The 14,149-nt window shown below is 46.5% G+C and overlaps 1 protein-coding gene across 1 annotated transcript in view; it reads right to left on the bottom strand.

Moving 5' to 3' along the window:
- Positions 1-14,149, bottom strand: part of LOC126359535 (proclotting enzyme-like) — a 91,535-nt gene that overhangs the window by 57,032 nt on the left and 20,354 nt on the right. The window contains exon 3 of the mRNA XM_050007638.1: positions 7,423-7,571. Within this exon, the coding sequence (XP_049863595.1) occupies positions 7,423-7,571 (149 nt within the window). The remainder of the gene's footprint in view (positions 1-7,422; positions 7,572-14,149) is intronic.

The following is a 14,149-nucleotide window of genomic DNA, read 5'->3' as shown; positions in this document are numbered from 1 at the left end:
TTGGGAGGTGACAGTAGTATCCATTACAGTTCCATTGAATAAGCACAGAGTGTCCAAATGGGAGGCGGATGAACTGGAGCCAATCACACCACCAGGTCACTGTCTTTCACCAAGGATGGGATGACATCCAAAAATAAGAGATCAGACTCAGGTTGTGAGGAGGGCACAGAGGGAGAATAGGCCTCTGCAAGATCTGGCACTGAAAGAGAGCAGGCGACATTGGGGCACACAGAGTGTGTGTCCCATGGTCGAGTTGTGGTAGCAGGCATAAGAGATGCCAGAGGGCCGAATTCTGGGAGGGAGCCCCATCACCACCAGGCGCTGAAGAAGATTGGCACTTTTCGGCTGGGGAAGGGGAGTGGCAACCGGAGGGGAAGGTATGGTAACCACAGGAGATGGGGAGAGGAGAGGACGTCTGGATTAGAGTAAGGAAGAGGGAGGAGGGCCAAAGGACATAACAGAGGCAATAGTAGAAGTCTTCGACACAGGAAGAAGTTGTTTAAGTTTCTGATGAGCCTCAGTGTAAGGTAAACGACCCAGGGACTTAAACTTTTGTATCTTCTTTTCTTTTTTCTTTCTTAGAAGCTGGGAAGTCTCGTGAGCATGGAGAGTGACAGTCAATTCATGGAGTGGGTGTCCACATTCACAGCATAGAGAGTCATCCGTTTTGTGAGAAGACATAAACCCAAAACGCAAGCACCGAAAACACCTTACGGGTGGTGGAACATACAGCTTCACATCACATTGATAACACAACTTTGACATTCTCTGGGAGGGTATCTGCCTCAAAATCCAGAATAAATGTGCCACTATTGGTGTGATTGTCCTTACGACCTTCATGCACACCAAACTAAATGAACATCCCGTTATTTCAGATTGGTCTGGAGTTCATCATCAGTTTGAAGGATGAGTTCTCTATGAAAAATGATTCTATGAACCACATTCAAAGGCTGGTGAGGTGTAATGGACACTGGAACGTCGTCAAGATAATCAGAGGCATGATGGGCTGCAGATTGGGCGGTAGAAGACGTTTTGGTCAACAGGAAACCCGAGACTTCACTTCGCCAAAATTGCCTTCAATATTTTCCACAAAAAATAACGACTTTGTGGCGTCTTTCCTAGTATGGACCAGGTAGTGGGGAAAGTGTTCCACCACAAGCCGGCGAGCCTGGCTTTTCTCCCAGGGAATAGCCAGGGAAGGGAAGGCTACAGGGTCATAAAAAGAGCATTCAATAATCCGTCACCAGCTGAAGATACAACCGTAGAAGAACAGCCAGTCTTTTGGAGCTTGACATGTTTCATATCCAAAGCATCTGCCCTGATATCACCCACTCTAATCAGGGGCTCTGCCTAAGGGCGCCACCCAGCCACAGCAAGGGCCATCTGGCACAGTGCAGAAACATGCTAGAAGGCAATAGTGTATGGAACGACGTCACTAGGGACAGGAATGGCATAAATAGTGTTTTGGGACGAATACAGCTTCTGTTTGTATAAAAAGGGTGGCCATATTTTGTTTCGCCGCAGACAGGGGGAACGACATTACAGTGACTGCATTCGCATGAGACGTTCAGCGCCAACTCAAAGCCTGACGGTGTGGGATGCTATTGGATACAACCATAAATCACAGATGTTGCGTGTCCAGGGCACTGTGACCAAGTATTACCTATGTGAATGACATCCTGCGACGCTTAGCCATACCCTTTCTGCACAACACCCCAGACGCCATTTTTCAGCAAGACAATGCACGAACACATGTTGCTGCGCGAACAAGTGAATTTTTGGTGTCACAGGATGTCAGCCTTTTGCCCTGGCATACTAGATTTGTCACCAATAGAAAATGTGTGAACGTGGTGAAACGACGGGTGCAGCGCTCTGCCCCAGTGCCAACCATCGCAGATGAACTTTGGAACCAGGTGAATCCAGCATGGATGGCTATACCACAGGACGCCATTCGCGTCTTATACGTGTCGATGCCATCACGCATGGAACAATTTATGACGGCCCATGGAGGACCCTAGGCCTACTACGCAACAGGACATATGCTGAACCGAGGTGACTGAAATGCTAATTATTTATGCAGAACACGCTAAGGTACATGTCCTGAGAATGTGGATGTCCTATCTCCAAACGCTCAAAGTGTTATTTTTTCTGAACATGAGTGTAGTTATTTTGCTTCCAAGGGAGTAGTCTACGTCGCAGTCCCCAAATCTGAAATGAAGTTTCCACTAATCTCATTTTTACCACTCCTCATTACTTTCTTCTTTCTTCGGTGTACTCTCAGTCCACATTCTTTACTTCTCAAACTGTTCATTCTATTTAGTATCTCCTGTGGTACATCTTCGTTCAATGATTTTCTTTCACCCTGTATTTTAATCCCACTCTTGAATCTATCTTTTAATTCCGTCATTGCTTCTTCGATATATAGATATCCAAGAGTCTGAAAGAATGATTGCAACCTTGTTTAAACCTCTTGTAATCTTACCATTCCGTTCCTCGTCTGCCATTCTTATTGTTCCTTCCAGTTTCTTGCACATATTGTGTATTACCCATCCGTCCCTAAAGCTTATTTCTATTTTTCTGAGAATTTTGAACATCTTGCACCATTTTACATTGTCGAACGCTTTTTCGACGTAGACAAATTGTATGAACGAGTCTGTATTTTTCTTAAGTCGTGCTTCCGTTATCATCGCAACCTCAGAACAGCCTCTCTGGTGCCTTTACCTTTCCGAAAGCCAAACTGATCGTCATCTAACAGATCCAAAGTTTTCTTTTCTATTCTTCCGTATATTATCCGTGATGGCTACTTGGATGCACTGTGTTCAGCTGATTGTGAGATAGTTCTCGCACTTATCTGTCCTAGCTATCTTCGGGATCGGTGGGGACGGTATTTTTCCGTAAGTTTGGTGTACGTCTTGAGACTCATGTATTCCACAAACGAACTACATTAGTCATTGGTAGTTGCTTTCCATAATTATTTTAGAAATTCCGTTGGAATTTTATCTATGCCTTCGGCGTTATTTGATAGCAACACTTCCGAAGCTCAGTTACTCCCTGACTCTAATACTGGATCTCGTGTCTTCCATACTGACTCCGATTTCTTCTTCTGTCACTTCACCAGAAGTCCCTCTCCCTCGCTCCCTCATAAAGGCCTTCACTGCACTCTTTCCACCTATCCACACCCGCCTAGGCGTTCAACAACGAAATAGCTCGTGCACTTTGTAAACACGTTTGCTTGTAATTTCAAAAAGGAATTTTGACTCTTCTGTATGTAAATGGGTTCTTCCGACGACTTTTCTATTCCTTCACAATTTTTCTGTAACCGTTTAGCCTTAGCTTCCATACGTTTATTATTTATTTCAATTCTAAGTGACTTACATTGCTGTATTCTTTTGCTTCAATGAGTATCTTCGTACTTCCTACTTTCGTCTATCAATTGAGGTACCGTACAGTACCATAGCGAACTTCAAATCCACACCATCATTTCTCAGTACTTCAGTATCCGACTGATTTTCACGTTGATTTTGTAGGGCAAGTCTCAAACTTCCGCCTGCTCTTCATCATTACTAAACTGTGGCCTGGATCTACATCTTCTCATGGGTTCGCCTTTCAATCTAGTATCTGATGTGAGAATATCTGCTTGACCAAGATGTAATCCAGCTGGCATCTTCCCGTGTCTTTAGGCCTTTTTCAAGTGTCACTCCTCCACTTGTGACTTTTGGAGTGTGTATTCACTTTTATCAGCTGAAATTCATTGCAGAACTCTGTTAGTCTTTCTCCTCTCTCAGTCCTGCTGACAAGCCCACATTTTTCCATTACAGCGTATTCGGTTTCTCGCCCTTCCACGGCGTTCCAATCTCCCCCCCCCCCCATAGTTATTAGCTTCCATCTCCCATTACACACTGAACTATCAATTCAGTGTACTCATATACTCTCTCTATCTCTTCATTTTCTGCTTATGGCGTCGGCGTGTATAGCTGAATTATTAGTGTTGGCATTGGTTTGCTCTTGACTGTAGCGAGTATAATTTTATCACCAAATTTGTTACAGTGTCTTGCTCCCTGACCTATCTTCCTATCTATAACGAGTCCTACTCTCTTTAAACCATTTGCTGTTGTTGATGATATTAGATTACATTCGTCTGAATGCAAATCCTTATCTTCTTTCCATTTGACTTCTCTGACCCTCCCTACATTTAGACGGAACCTTTGCAATTCCGTTTTCAGATATTTATAACGTCCCTACCACACTCAGACTTCTGACATTCTACGCACAGACTCGTAAAATGTTACCCATTCGTTGGTTGTGTGTTGGATATGTGACTTTACCATCTAGTATGGAAGACGGATGGGGAGGCTAATATGACATGGAAATCGAGGTAGAGTGTATTACGTTGGATTGGGAGGGAGTGGTTAAACTTAGGTGGGAGCGGAGATCCATACAGTGTCAGTACAGATGAAAATGTGGTGGATGAGGTTTCTTTAGGCATGTACGATAATCGTACGACACAGCTAGCATGTTTGTTTGAATAGTAGTTTTAGGATGGTTCGTAGGTGATCGTCGATGATGTGCGATGCGGCAGTTGCGTTGCAGTGCAAAGAATAGCTATCAAGAGATAAGTTTGCTGACTGATACAACAACAGTGTCACACTGGTGAGCCAAAACGTTATGACTACTGCACATCACGAGACGGAATTCTGCCTGATGGTATTCAGTACTCGTGACGTGGTAAGGAGATAAAGGATGGTTGTAATTAAACTTTCGCTACTTGAGAGGGCTCCCATGAAAAACGAGTGATCGTAGGACAATGTAATCTCGTGGAAACATTTGTAAGGCCATGCGGAAGAAAAAGAACGACTCAACTATTGAAAGGAAAACATTTGTCAACTGTGTACCATGTTCACGATCCAGGTTACAAACAATGATCAGTGTCGCAACTATCTACATCCACGACAGCCTGGGAGCATGGACCATGGAATGTTCAGCTGTCATAACACAGCTCGTGCACGGCTTGCAGACCGCTCATTGCCTGTAGCTTTCTCAGCCATGGCAGCAGTAACTTCTTCAGCAATTTGTGGCTCAGCTGCCATCGGCGTCTTCCAAGAGCAGTTCCCAAATCACCAGTTAATTGGAACTTCCCAATTATGATTATCAAGCCCGGTGTAGAAAGATAATCTTTCCGTACTCCTCGTGAAGAGCAACAACACAACTGTTTTTTTTTTAAATAAAACAAACTTAGAGTGAAGCCTTGCCACATCTTGTTCAGACCAATGTGGACTGTCTGCAAGTGTAATGCACGCTGATGCTTGTGATTCAACCCTGCGTCGGTGTACTACCGCCCCTGACAGTAAGTCATGGCACTAACACAACTAACAACGCAAATCGTGCCGTGCACAATCTGAATTTCGTCCTTATAAACTTAGGTACCCATATGGTAAATAGTTTTTTTGTCTACATTGTCTCAAATAGCGAGAGTTTAATGATCATCACCTTGAATGTAAGCGGAGATACGAAATGGAAATGGGGAGAACCAGTGACATAAGCGACAGTGACAAAGGACAATTTTTTACACCCCAGCACCTAGGACACTGCCCCTCGGAAATGGCAAGCCGATTGGCTGTCAGCTTCTAAGTCGTGAGCTTAATACGGAAAATGATTGAATCGCGGTGAAACCACGCTCAGGTACAAGGCGTTCAAGATCCACACCTCATCACGAAACATGGAAGTCGGAGTGTTGTCCGCTCTGTAAAGTAGGACGGGCGACGATCTGTGGCATATCTCACGACGGAGTAGAATGCTGGTACAGGCACAAATACCGAGTGATCAAAAAGTCAGTATAAATTTGAAAACTGAATAAATCGCGGAATAATATAGATAGAGAGGTACAAATTGACACACATGCTTGAAATGACGTGGGGTTTTATTAGAACCAAAAAAATACAAAAGTTCAAAAGACGTCCGACAGATGGCGCTTCATCTGAACAGAATAGCAATAATTAGCATAACAAAGAAAGACAAAGCAAAGATGATGTTCTTTACAGGAAATACTCAATATGTCCATCATCATTCCTCAACAATAGCTGTAGTCGAGGAATAACATTTAGAAGAGCACTGTAAAGCATGTCCGGAGTTATGGTGAGGCATTGGCGTCGGATGTTGTCTTTCAGCATCCCTAGAGATGTCGGTCGATCACGATACACTTGCGACTTCAGGTAACCCCAAAGGCAATAATCGCACGGACTGAGGTCTGGGGATCTGGGAGGCCAAGCATGACGAAAGTGGCGGCTGAGCATACGATTATCACCAAACGATGCGCGGAGGAGACCTTTCACTCGTCTAGCAATATGGGGTGGTTGTAATAAAACCCCATGTCATTGCAAGCACTTGTGTCAATTTTTACCTCTCTATGTACATTATTACGTGTTTTATTAAGTTTTAAAATATATACTGACTTTTTGATCACCTGGTATTTCGGAGCACAGGGTTCATCGCAAATTGTTGAGCGTGGCGCTCCGCAGCCAATGACCGTTACATGTTCCCATGTGGGCCTAACGAATTATGAATTGCGGTTGCAGACAGCACGGGATTATCGAAACTGGATCGTGAATCAGTGCAAACGGGTCTTCTAATCTCATAACTCACATTTCTTGTTGCACCAGTTCGACAGTCGTATGTAGAAGTGCTGTCACCCATGGGAACGGCTGCTCGAAACATGCACCGCGCCAAGAACGCTGGTCGGTGGGGGCGGCATTATGCTGAGGACATTCACCTGGCCTCACATGGGACATTTGGCAGTAACCGAAAACAATGTGCCAGCTTAACGTTACTGTGGATGATCTGCATCTCTTCGCCGGCCGGGGTGGCCGAGCGGTTCTAGGCGCTACAGTCTGGAACCGCGCGACCGCTACGGTCGCAGGTTCGAATCCTGCCTGGGGCATGGATGTGTGTGACGTCCGTAGGTTAGTTAGGTTTAAGTAGTTCTAAGTTCTAGGGGACTGCTGACCTCAGAAGTTAAGTCCCATAGTGCTCCGAGCCATTTGAACCATTTGCATCTCTTCTTGCTTTATGTGTCCCCCGATGTGGGTGCATGGTAGTTAACTACAGTTGATGTCTTGATCACCGACTTTTCTTGCTCTGAAACCGATGGAACGTGTCTGGGACGCAACAGCACGCCACCTCTGCGCCAACAAACCACCGATCCGTGAAGTACAAGAATTAGATGACCTGTTTGCAGACATCTAGTGCCACACACGCTGGCAACCTACCAACGGCTTCTCGAATGCGTGTCACGCAGAATTGCTTCCGTTTTGCATTTTAAAGGTTGACCAACATTCTATTAAGCAGGTAGTCATAATGTCTCGACTCACCAGTGTACGTTACGTTTCACTACGGTGATTGGCTATCGAGTAAGCAGTGTGGACTCACGCCCTGTTGATGATGCACATGGAGTCGAGCAGCCTGGTGAAGGTCCTGCGGAAGTCGGACGGCAGGCAGTACTGCAGCGAGCGGCAGTGGCCCTCCTGCCCGGACGCCGTCAGGCAGCGCTGGTACGCCTTGTCCTCTGGCTGCGACACCTGCCGCACACGCGGGACACTAACACCAAGAACGGCCCCTCTCGTCTGAATCTACAATAAACTTGGTTGCAGTTCCCTGCACTTACCTCTTTTCGGATGTGTGAACTAGCTTCGACTGTTTACCGTGCAACCAATTGTGTTAATCAACACACAGCAGTGATGCTGTGTTCACAGTACGCATAGTTCTCCTGCTAGCAGGTAAAGTTTCCCAAGTCCACGATACCATAGTTTATAAATTATGCGTAGTTCCTATAGCAAGATTGGACTGGTTTCACGAAGTATATTACCATAGTTTCTACACGCTTATAACTTAGAAGTAAATGTAAATTCCGTTGTGAAATACAGAATCAAAAATAATCTAGCAGACAAGGGAAATCCACCCTCTTCATCTTCGCAGAATCAAGCAGAACTCTGAAATATACAGAGAAAACGCTGTATATTGTGCGAGACTACCACTCATTAATCCGAACCAATATACACTGTCGAAATAAATTATTAAACCTCTAAATACGACATCGATTTTTGTCTGATGTTGGCATATGTGTAATAGATGTACTGATAATGGTTTCACCATCGTCCGCCAACAGATAGCGCATGCACGCCACGGGCAGGACGACGAGTGTAGTGCTCTGCTGCAGGTGGGTGGCATCTTTAAGGCGGAGGAGCGCGTTTTAATGGACAGCGGCATAAACGGGCAATAGCCGGAAATACAGCTACATCGGAAGTCAGAAATATACTCTACCAGTGCTACTACTATTTTCATCCAAAGTAATGTTTTCTCCTTGTTCTGAAATCTTATTTCACTGATTTAACGATCTGTTCTGTAATTTTAAATTTTATATACATTTGACCTAAATAGTAATAGTATATTTGTCATATTTTAGGCTTTTGAAAGATAAAGACTATCTTACAGAGGACGATCGCATCCAGCGCAAAGAGGGGGAACATAATCTAAAAAAAATTTATATCTATATAAGACCGGTGTTTTACATTTCATAGCTAGTTTGACAACTCATGAACCTATGTTCAGCGTATGCCGCCTTCAGGTATGAACTACACTCCTGGAAATGGAAAAAAGAACACATTGACACCGGTGTGTCAGACCCACCATACTTGCTCCGGACACTGCGAGATCAAGCAATGATCACACGCACGGCACAGCGGACACACCAGGAACCGCGGTGTCAGTGTCAGCCAGTTTGCCGTGGCGTACGGAGCTCCATCGCAGCCTTTAACACTAGTAGCATGCCGCGACAGCGTGGACGTGAACCGTATGTGCAGTTGACGGACTTTGAGCGAGGGCGTATAGTGGGCATGCGGGAGGCCGGGTGGACGTACCGCCGAATTGCTCAACACGTGGGGCGTGAGGTCTCCACAGTACATCGATGTCGTCGCCAATGGGCGGCGGAAGGTGCACGTGCCCGTCGACCTGGGACCGGACCGCAGCGACGCACGGATGCACGCCAAGACCGTAGGATCCTACGCAGTGCCGTAGGGGACCGCACCGCCACTTCCCAGCAAATCAGGGACACTGTTGCTCCTGGGGTATCGGCGAGGACCATTCGCAACCGTCTCCATGAAGCTGGGCTACGGTCCCGCACACCGTTAGGCCGTCTTCCGCTCACGCCCCAACATCGTGCAGCCCGCCTCCAGTGGTGTCGCGACAGGCGTGAATGGAGGGACGAATGGAGACGTGTCGTCTTCAGCGATGAGAGTCGCTTCTGCCTTGGTGCCAATGATGGTCGTATGCGTGTTTGGCGCCGTGCAGGTGAGCTCCACAATCAGGACTGCATACGACCGAGGCACACAGGGCCAACACCCGGCATCATGGTGTGGGGAGCGATCTCCTACACTGGCCGTACACCTCTGGTGATCGTCGAGGGGACACTGAATAGTGCACGGTACATCCAAACCGTCATCGAACCCATCGTTCTACCATTCCTAGACCGGCAAGGGAACTTGCTGTTCCAACAGGATAATGCGCGTCCGCATGTATCCCGTGCCACCCAACGTGCTCTAGAAGGTGTAAGTCAACTACCCTGGCCAGCAAGATCTCCGGATCTGTCCCCCATTGAACATGTTTGGGATTGGATGAAGCGTCGTCTCACGCGGTCTGCACGTCCAGCACGAACGCTGGTCCAACTGAGGCGCCAGGTGGAAATGGCATGGCAAGCCGTTCCACAGGACTACATCCAGCATCTCTACGATCGTCTCCATGGGAGAATAGCAGCCTGCATTTCTGCGAAAGGTGGATATACACTGTACTAGTGCCGACATTGTGCACGCTCTGTTGCCTGTGTCTATGTGCCTGTGGTTTTGTCAGTGTGATCATGTGATGTATCTGACCCCAGGAATGTGTCAATAATGTTTCCCCTTCCTGGGACAATGAATTCACGGTGTTCTTATTTCAATTTCCAGGAGTGTATATGTATTTCTCATAAATTCAGTTAGATTACTAATAAGCCTGGTTAAATATTGCACTTGTTTTTAGGTTGTAATATAAATTTTCTTTTGTACTGTTATAGAATCTGAAGTTGGTCATTGTATGGCCAGAAACCGGCCATGACTGTCATAAGAACGTGACTGCGTCTATAGATAGCGCAGTGACATATCTAGCAGATTCTGCCTGCAAGCAAGTAATGGCCGTTTGCGCGTACAACGTAGAGCTGGTGAGAGCTGTCTCTCGGAGTGTATTCGTCCGAGACACAGTGATCTCACACCAGGCTTTATGGTCTGGGGTGCGATAAGCTACAACTCTCGCCCACGTCTGGTGCTTCTGGAGGGGACGCTAACCAGCGCTCTGTACGTGTAGAACATTGTTAGACCCGTTCGTATGCCGTTCTTACATCAGGAAGGTGATGCGTTGTTCCGACAGGCCAATGCTCGCCCACAAACTGCCCGTGAAACTCAACGTGCTCTCCAACACATGCAGCAACTTACCTGGCCAGCACCATCTCCACACTTGTCTCAAATTGGGCACGTATGGGATATGTTGGGACGAGAAGTGACTCGCACACCTACTCAACCAACACTCGTACAGAAACACGTAAACAGGTGGAGCAGGGGTCACATAGCGTACACCCACAGTATTCTCCATCTGTACGATCACTTGCGTGCATAACTCAAACTCTACACTGCCGCCCGTAGAGACTAAACCACGTACTAATTGGGTGTTTCAGCATGGGTCGGTACCTGGTACCTCAGTACCGCTTGCGCTATTGATTTGTAAATGTAATCATTTGCATACTCCATATGCACTGTTACAACAATAAAACTTAAGCTTTGTCTTCTGCCTTACGGCAGGTCTTGTCATGGGGGAAGCCTTGTCAGAGAGGTCCACCGCATGAGCGTCTAGGGAAGTGATTCTAGTGGTGGTTTCCCATTGCCTTCCACTGATGATGATTAAACGATAATGAGGACAACACAACACTCAGTCCCTCAGCGGAGAAAATTCCGACCCAACCGGGACTCGAACCTAGGCCCCTTGGCGTGACAGACCGCCGCGCTGACCACTCAGCTAACGAGGCGGACGTTACAACAATAAATTCTGAGTGAATTGGAAGCCTGTAAAAGGATGTATTAATTTTTTCTGGCAGTATATGTTACTCTGTAGTACGCATACACCCACATACCGACCGTAGCTGGTTTAAATCCAAGAAAATTCCATTCTCCAAAAGAAAGACAAACGGACGTGTAGCTCCTCTTTGGTGTATTTCTCTAGATGAATACAACAGACATGACTGACCTACAACGCACATATTTGCACGAACGAGCGCTTGAAATATACAAGGGATGGACAAAAATATGGAAAAGCCAAAGCACAACATATTTCCATGCCAAATACGGTGTAGGAAATTTGTTTGCATCCAAAAAAAAGTACCAAGTCGTCTCGGCATGGGTAAATACAGGTGCTGTGTGGTTTTCAAACGAATATTATTCAATCTTTCTGCAAAATAGTGGCAAGTTCAGGTAACGATGACGAAGGTGGGTACCGATGGAGCATTCTTCTCTTCAACACAGACCACAAAGGCTCAATCATACTGAGATCAGATGACTGTGGTGGCCGAGGGCTACGTGACAATTAATCCTCGTCTCACAGAACGACGATGTGACCTGTGTCAACAGGGACCCTGCCGCCTTGGAACACAGCAGCACTACTGAGAAGCAGACATTATACTTTGGGACTAGCAAGATCAGCGAAAACTGCCACATAATCCTTGGCAATAATGCGACCTTTAAGAATAATCATGGGGCCCATGGATTACCACCGAACTCCTGCCATGTTTCACTCTTGAGACTAAACTCGGCCAGAGGTTGGCAACAGTGTGAGACAACAAGCATCCGTCCAAATGACATTCTTCTGCTGCTCCGTAGTCCAGTTCTATGGCTTCGGTAGCATGTTGTTCTGTTACGGAGATTTGTAGCACTGATGACTGGTTTTGGAAGTCCAATTTCTCGTGAAGTTCCCAGCTTATGGCGCTCCCTTCGTGTTCATTTGGTGCTGACAGGAATAGCTAGTGCGTCGTTCAGTTCTGCAGTGCCTTTTGGCTTTTTCAGCTGTTGTCGTCTTATTTTTCGCCGTAATCCTCTTAAATGATAGTCTCTTTCGTGTGACGTAATGGATGATGTTTTTCCGTTGTCCGTGTATGCGGTACAGATCCTCGATATGAAGATCTGAAATACTTCTGCTGCCTAGCATATGAGTACCAACAATTTACCTTCGAATGCACTGAATTCCAACACAATGCGTTCACAATAATCCGGAACGCTGTTCTAACCACGAATGATACTTCCAACGTAGGACAGCGCACAGGTCCTGTTCATGGTCTAATACAACAGTGCAATCTACAGGCTTCACTAGTATCTGCATTTATGTTCATGCATGAATTTCGCACTGTTTTTTCGTATTACTGTCCACCCCCTGAAGTTGCCTATTGAAAACGGACTCGACTGCGTAACTGTAACGCAATCCCATGAGTGCTGTCAACATATTACAGACAAAATTGATATAAAACTGACATCAATAACTACAACTGAGAAGAAAGGAAAAACAAGTGGGGAAAAAAATTATTTATATTTGCCCTGAAGTGTTTCTCACTAGACACCCCAGCCATTTCCATCCCCAGTATATTTGTAACCTACCAAACCGTGCACATGCCGCCAGAAACTAACATAGGGCCCACGTCGTGTGGAAAGCTTACTACTCCAGAATGAGATTTTCACTCTGCAGCGGAGTGTGCGCTGATATGAAACTTCCTGGCAGATTAAAACTGTGTGCCCGACCGAGACTCGAACTCGGGACCTTTGCCTTTCGCGGGCAAGTGCTCTACCAACTGAGCTACCGAAGCACGACTCACGTCCGGTACTCACAGCTTTACTTCTGCCAGTATCCGTCTCCTACCTTCCAAACTTTACAGAAGCTCTTCTGCGAAACTTGCAGAACTAGCACTCCTGAAAGAAAGGATATTGCGGAGACATGGCTTAGCCACAGCCTGGGGGATGTTTCCAGAATGAGATTTTCACTCTGCAGCGGAGTGTGCGCTGATATGAAACTTCCTGGCAGATTAAAACTGTGTGCCCGACCGAGACTCGAACTCGGGACCTTTGCCTTTCGCGGGCAAGTGCTCTACCAACTGAGCTACCGAAGCACGACTCACGTCCGGTACTCACAGCTTTACTTCTGCCAGTATCCGTCTCCTACCTTCCAAACTTTACAGAAGCTCTTCTGCGAAACTTGCAGAACTAGCACTCCTGAAAGAAAGGATATTGCGGAGACATGGCTTAGCCACAGCCTGGGGGATGTTTCCAGAATGAGATTTTCACTCTGCAGCGGAGTGTGCGCTGATATGAAACTTCCTGGCAGATTAAAACTGTGTGCCCGACCGAGACTCGAACTCGGGACCTTTGCCTTTCGCGGGCAAGTGCTCTACCAACTGAGCTACCGAAGCACGACTCACGTCCGGTACTCACAGCTTTACTTCTGCCAGTATCCGTCTCCTACCTTCCAAACTTTACAGAAGCTCTTCTGCGAAACTTGCAGAACTAGCACTCCTGAAAGAAAGGATATTGCGGAGACATGGCTTAGCCACAGCCTGGGGGATGTTTCCAGAATGAGATTTTCACTCTGCAGCGGAGTGTGCGCTGATATGAAACTTCCTGGCAGATTAAAACTGTGTGCCCGACCGAAACTCGAACTCGGGACCTTTGCCTTTCGCGGGCAAGTGCTCTACCAACTGAGCTACCGAAGCACGACTCACGTCCGGTACTCACAGCTTTACTTCTGCCAGTATCCGTCTCCTACCTTCCAAACTTTACAGAAGCTCTTCTGCGAAACTTGCAGAACTAGCACTCCTGAAAGAAAGGATATTGCGGAGACATGGCTTAGCCACAGCCTGGGGGATGTTTCCAGAATGAGATTTTCACTCTGCAGCGGAGTGTGCGCTGATATGAAACTTCCTGGCAGATTAAAACTGTGTGCCCGACCGAGACTCGAACTCGGGACCTTTGCCTTTCGCGGGCAAGTGCTCTACCAACTGAGCTACCGAAGCACGACTCACGTCCGGTACTCACAGCTTTAC

This window comes from Schistocerca gregaria, chromosome 1, assembly GCF_023897955.1.
Source record: "Schistocerca gregaria isolate iqSchGreg1 chromosome 1, iqSchGreg1.2, whole genome shotgun sequence".
NCBI lineage: Eukaryota > Metazoa > Arthropoda > Insecta > Orthoptera > Acrididae > Schistocerca > Schistocerca gregaria.
This window is presented reverse-complemented; position numbering and strand designations above follow the sequence as displayed.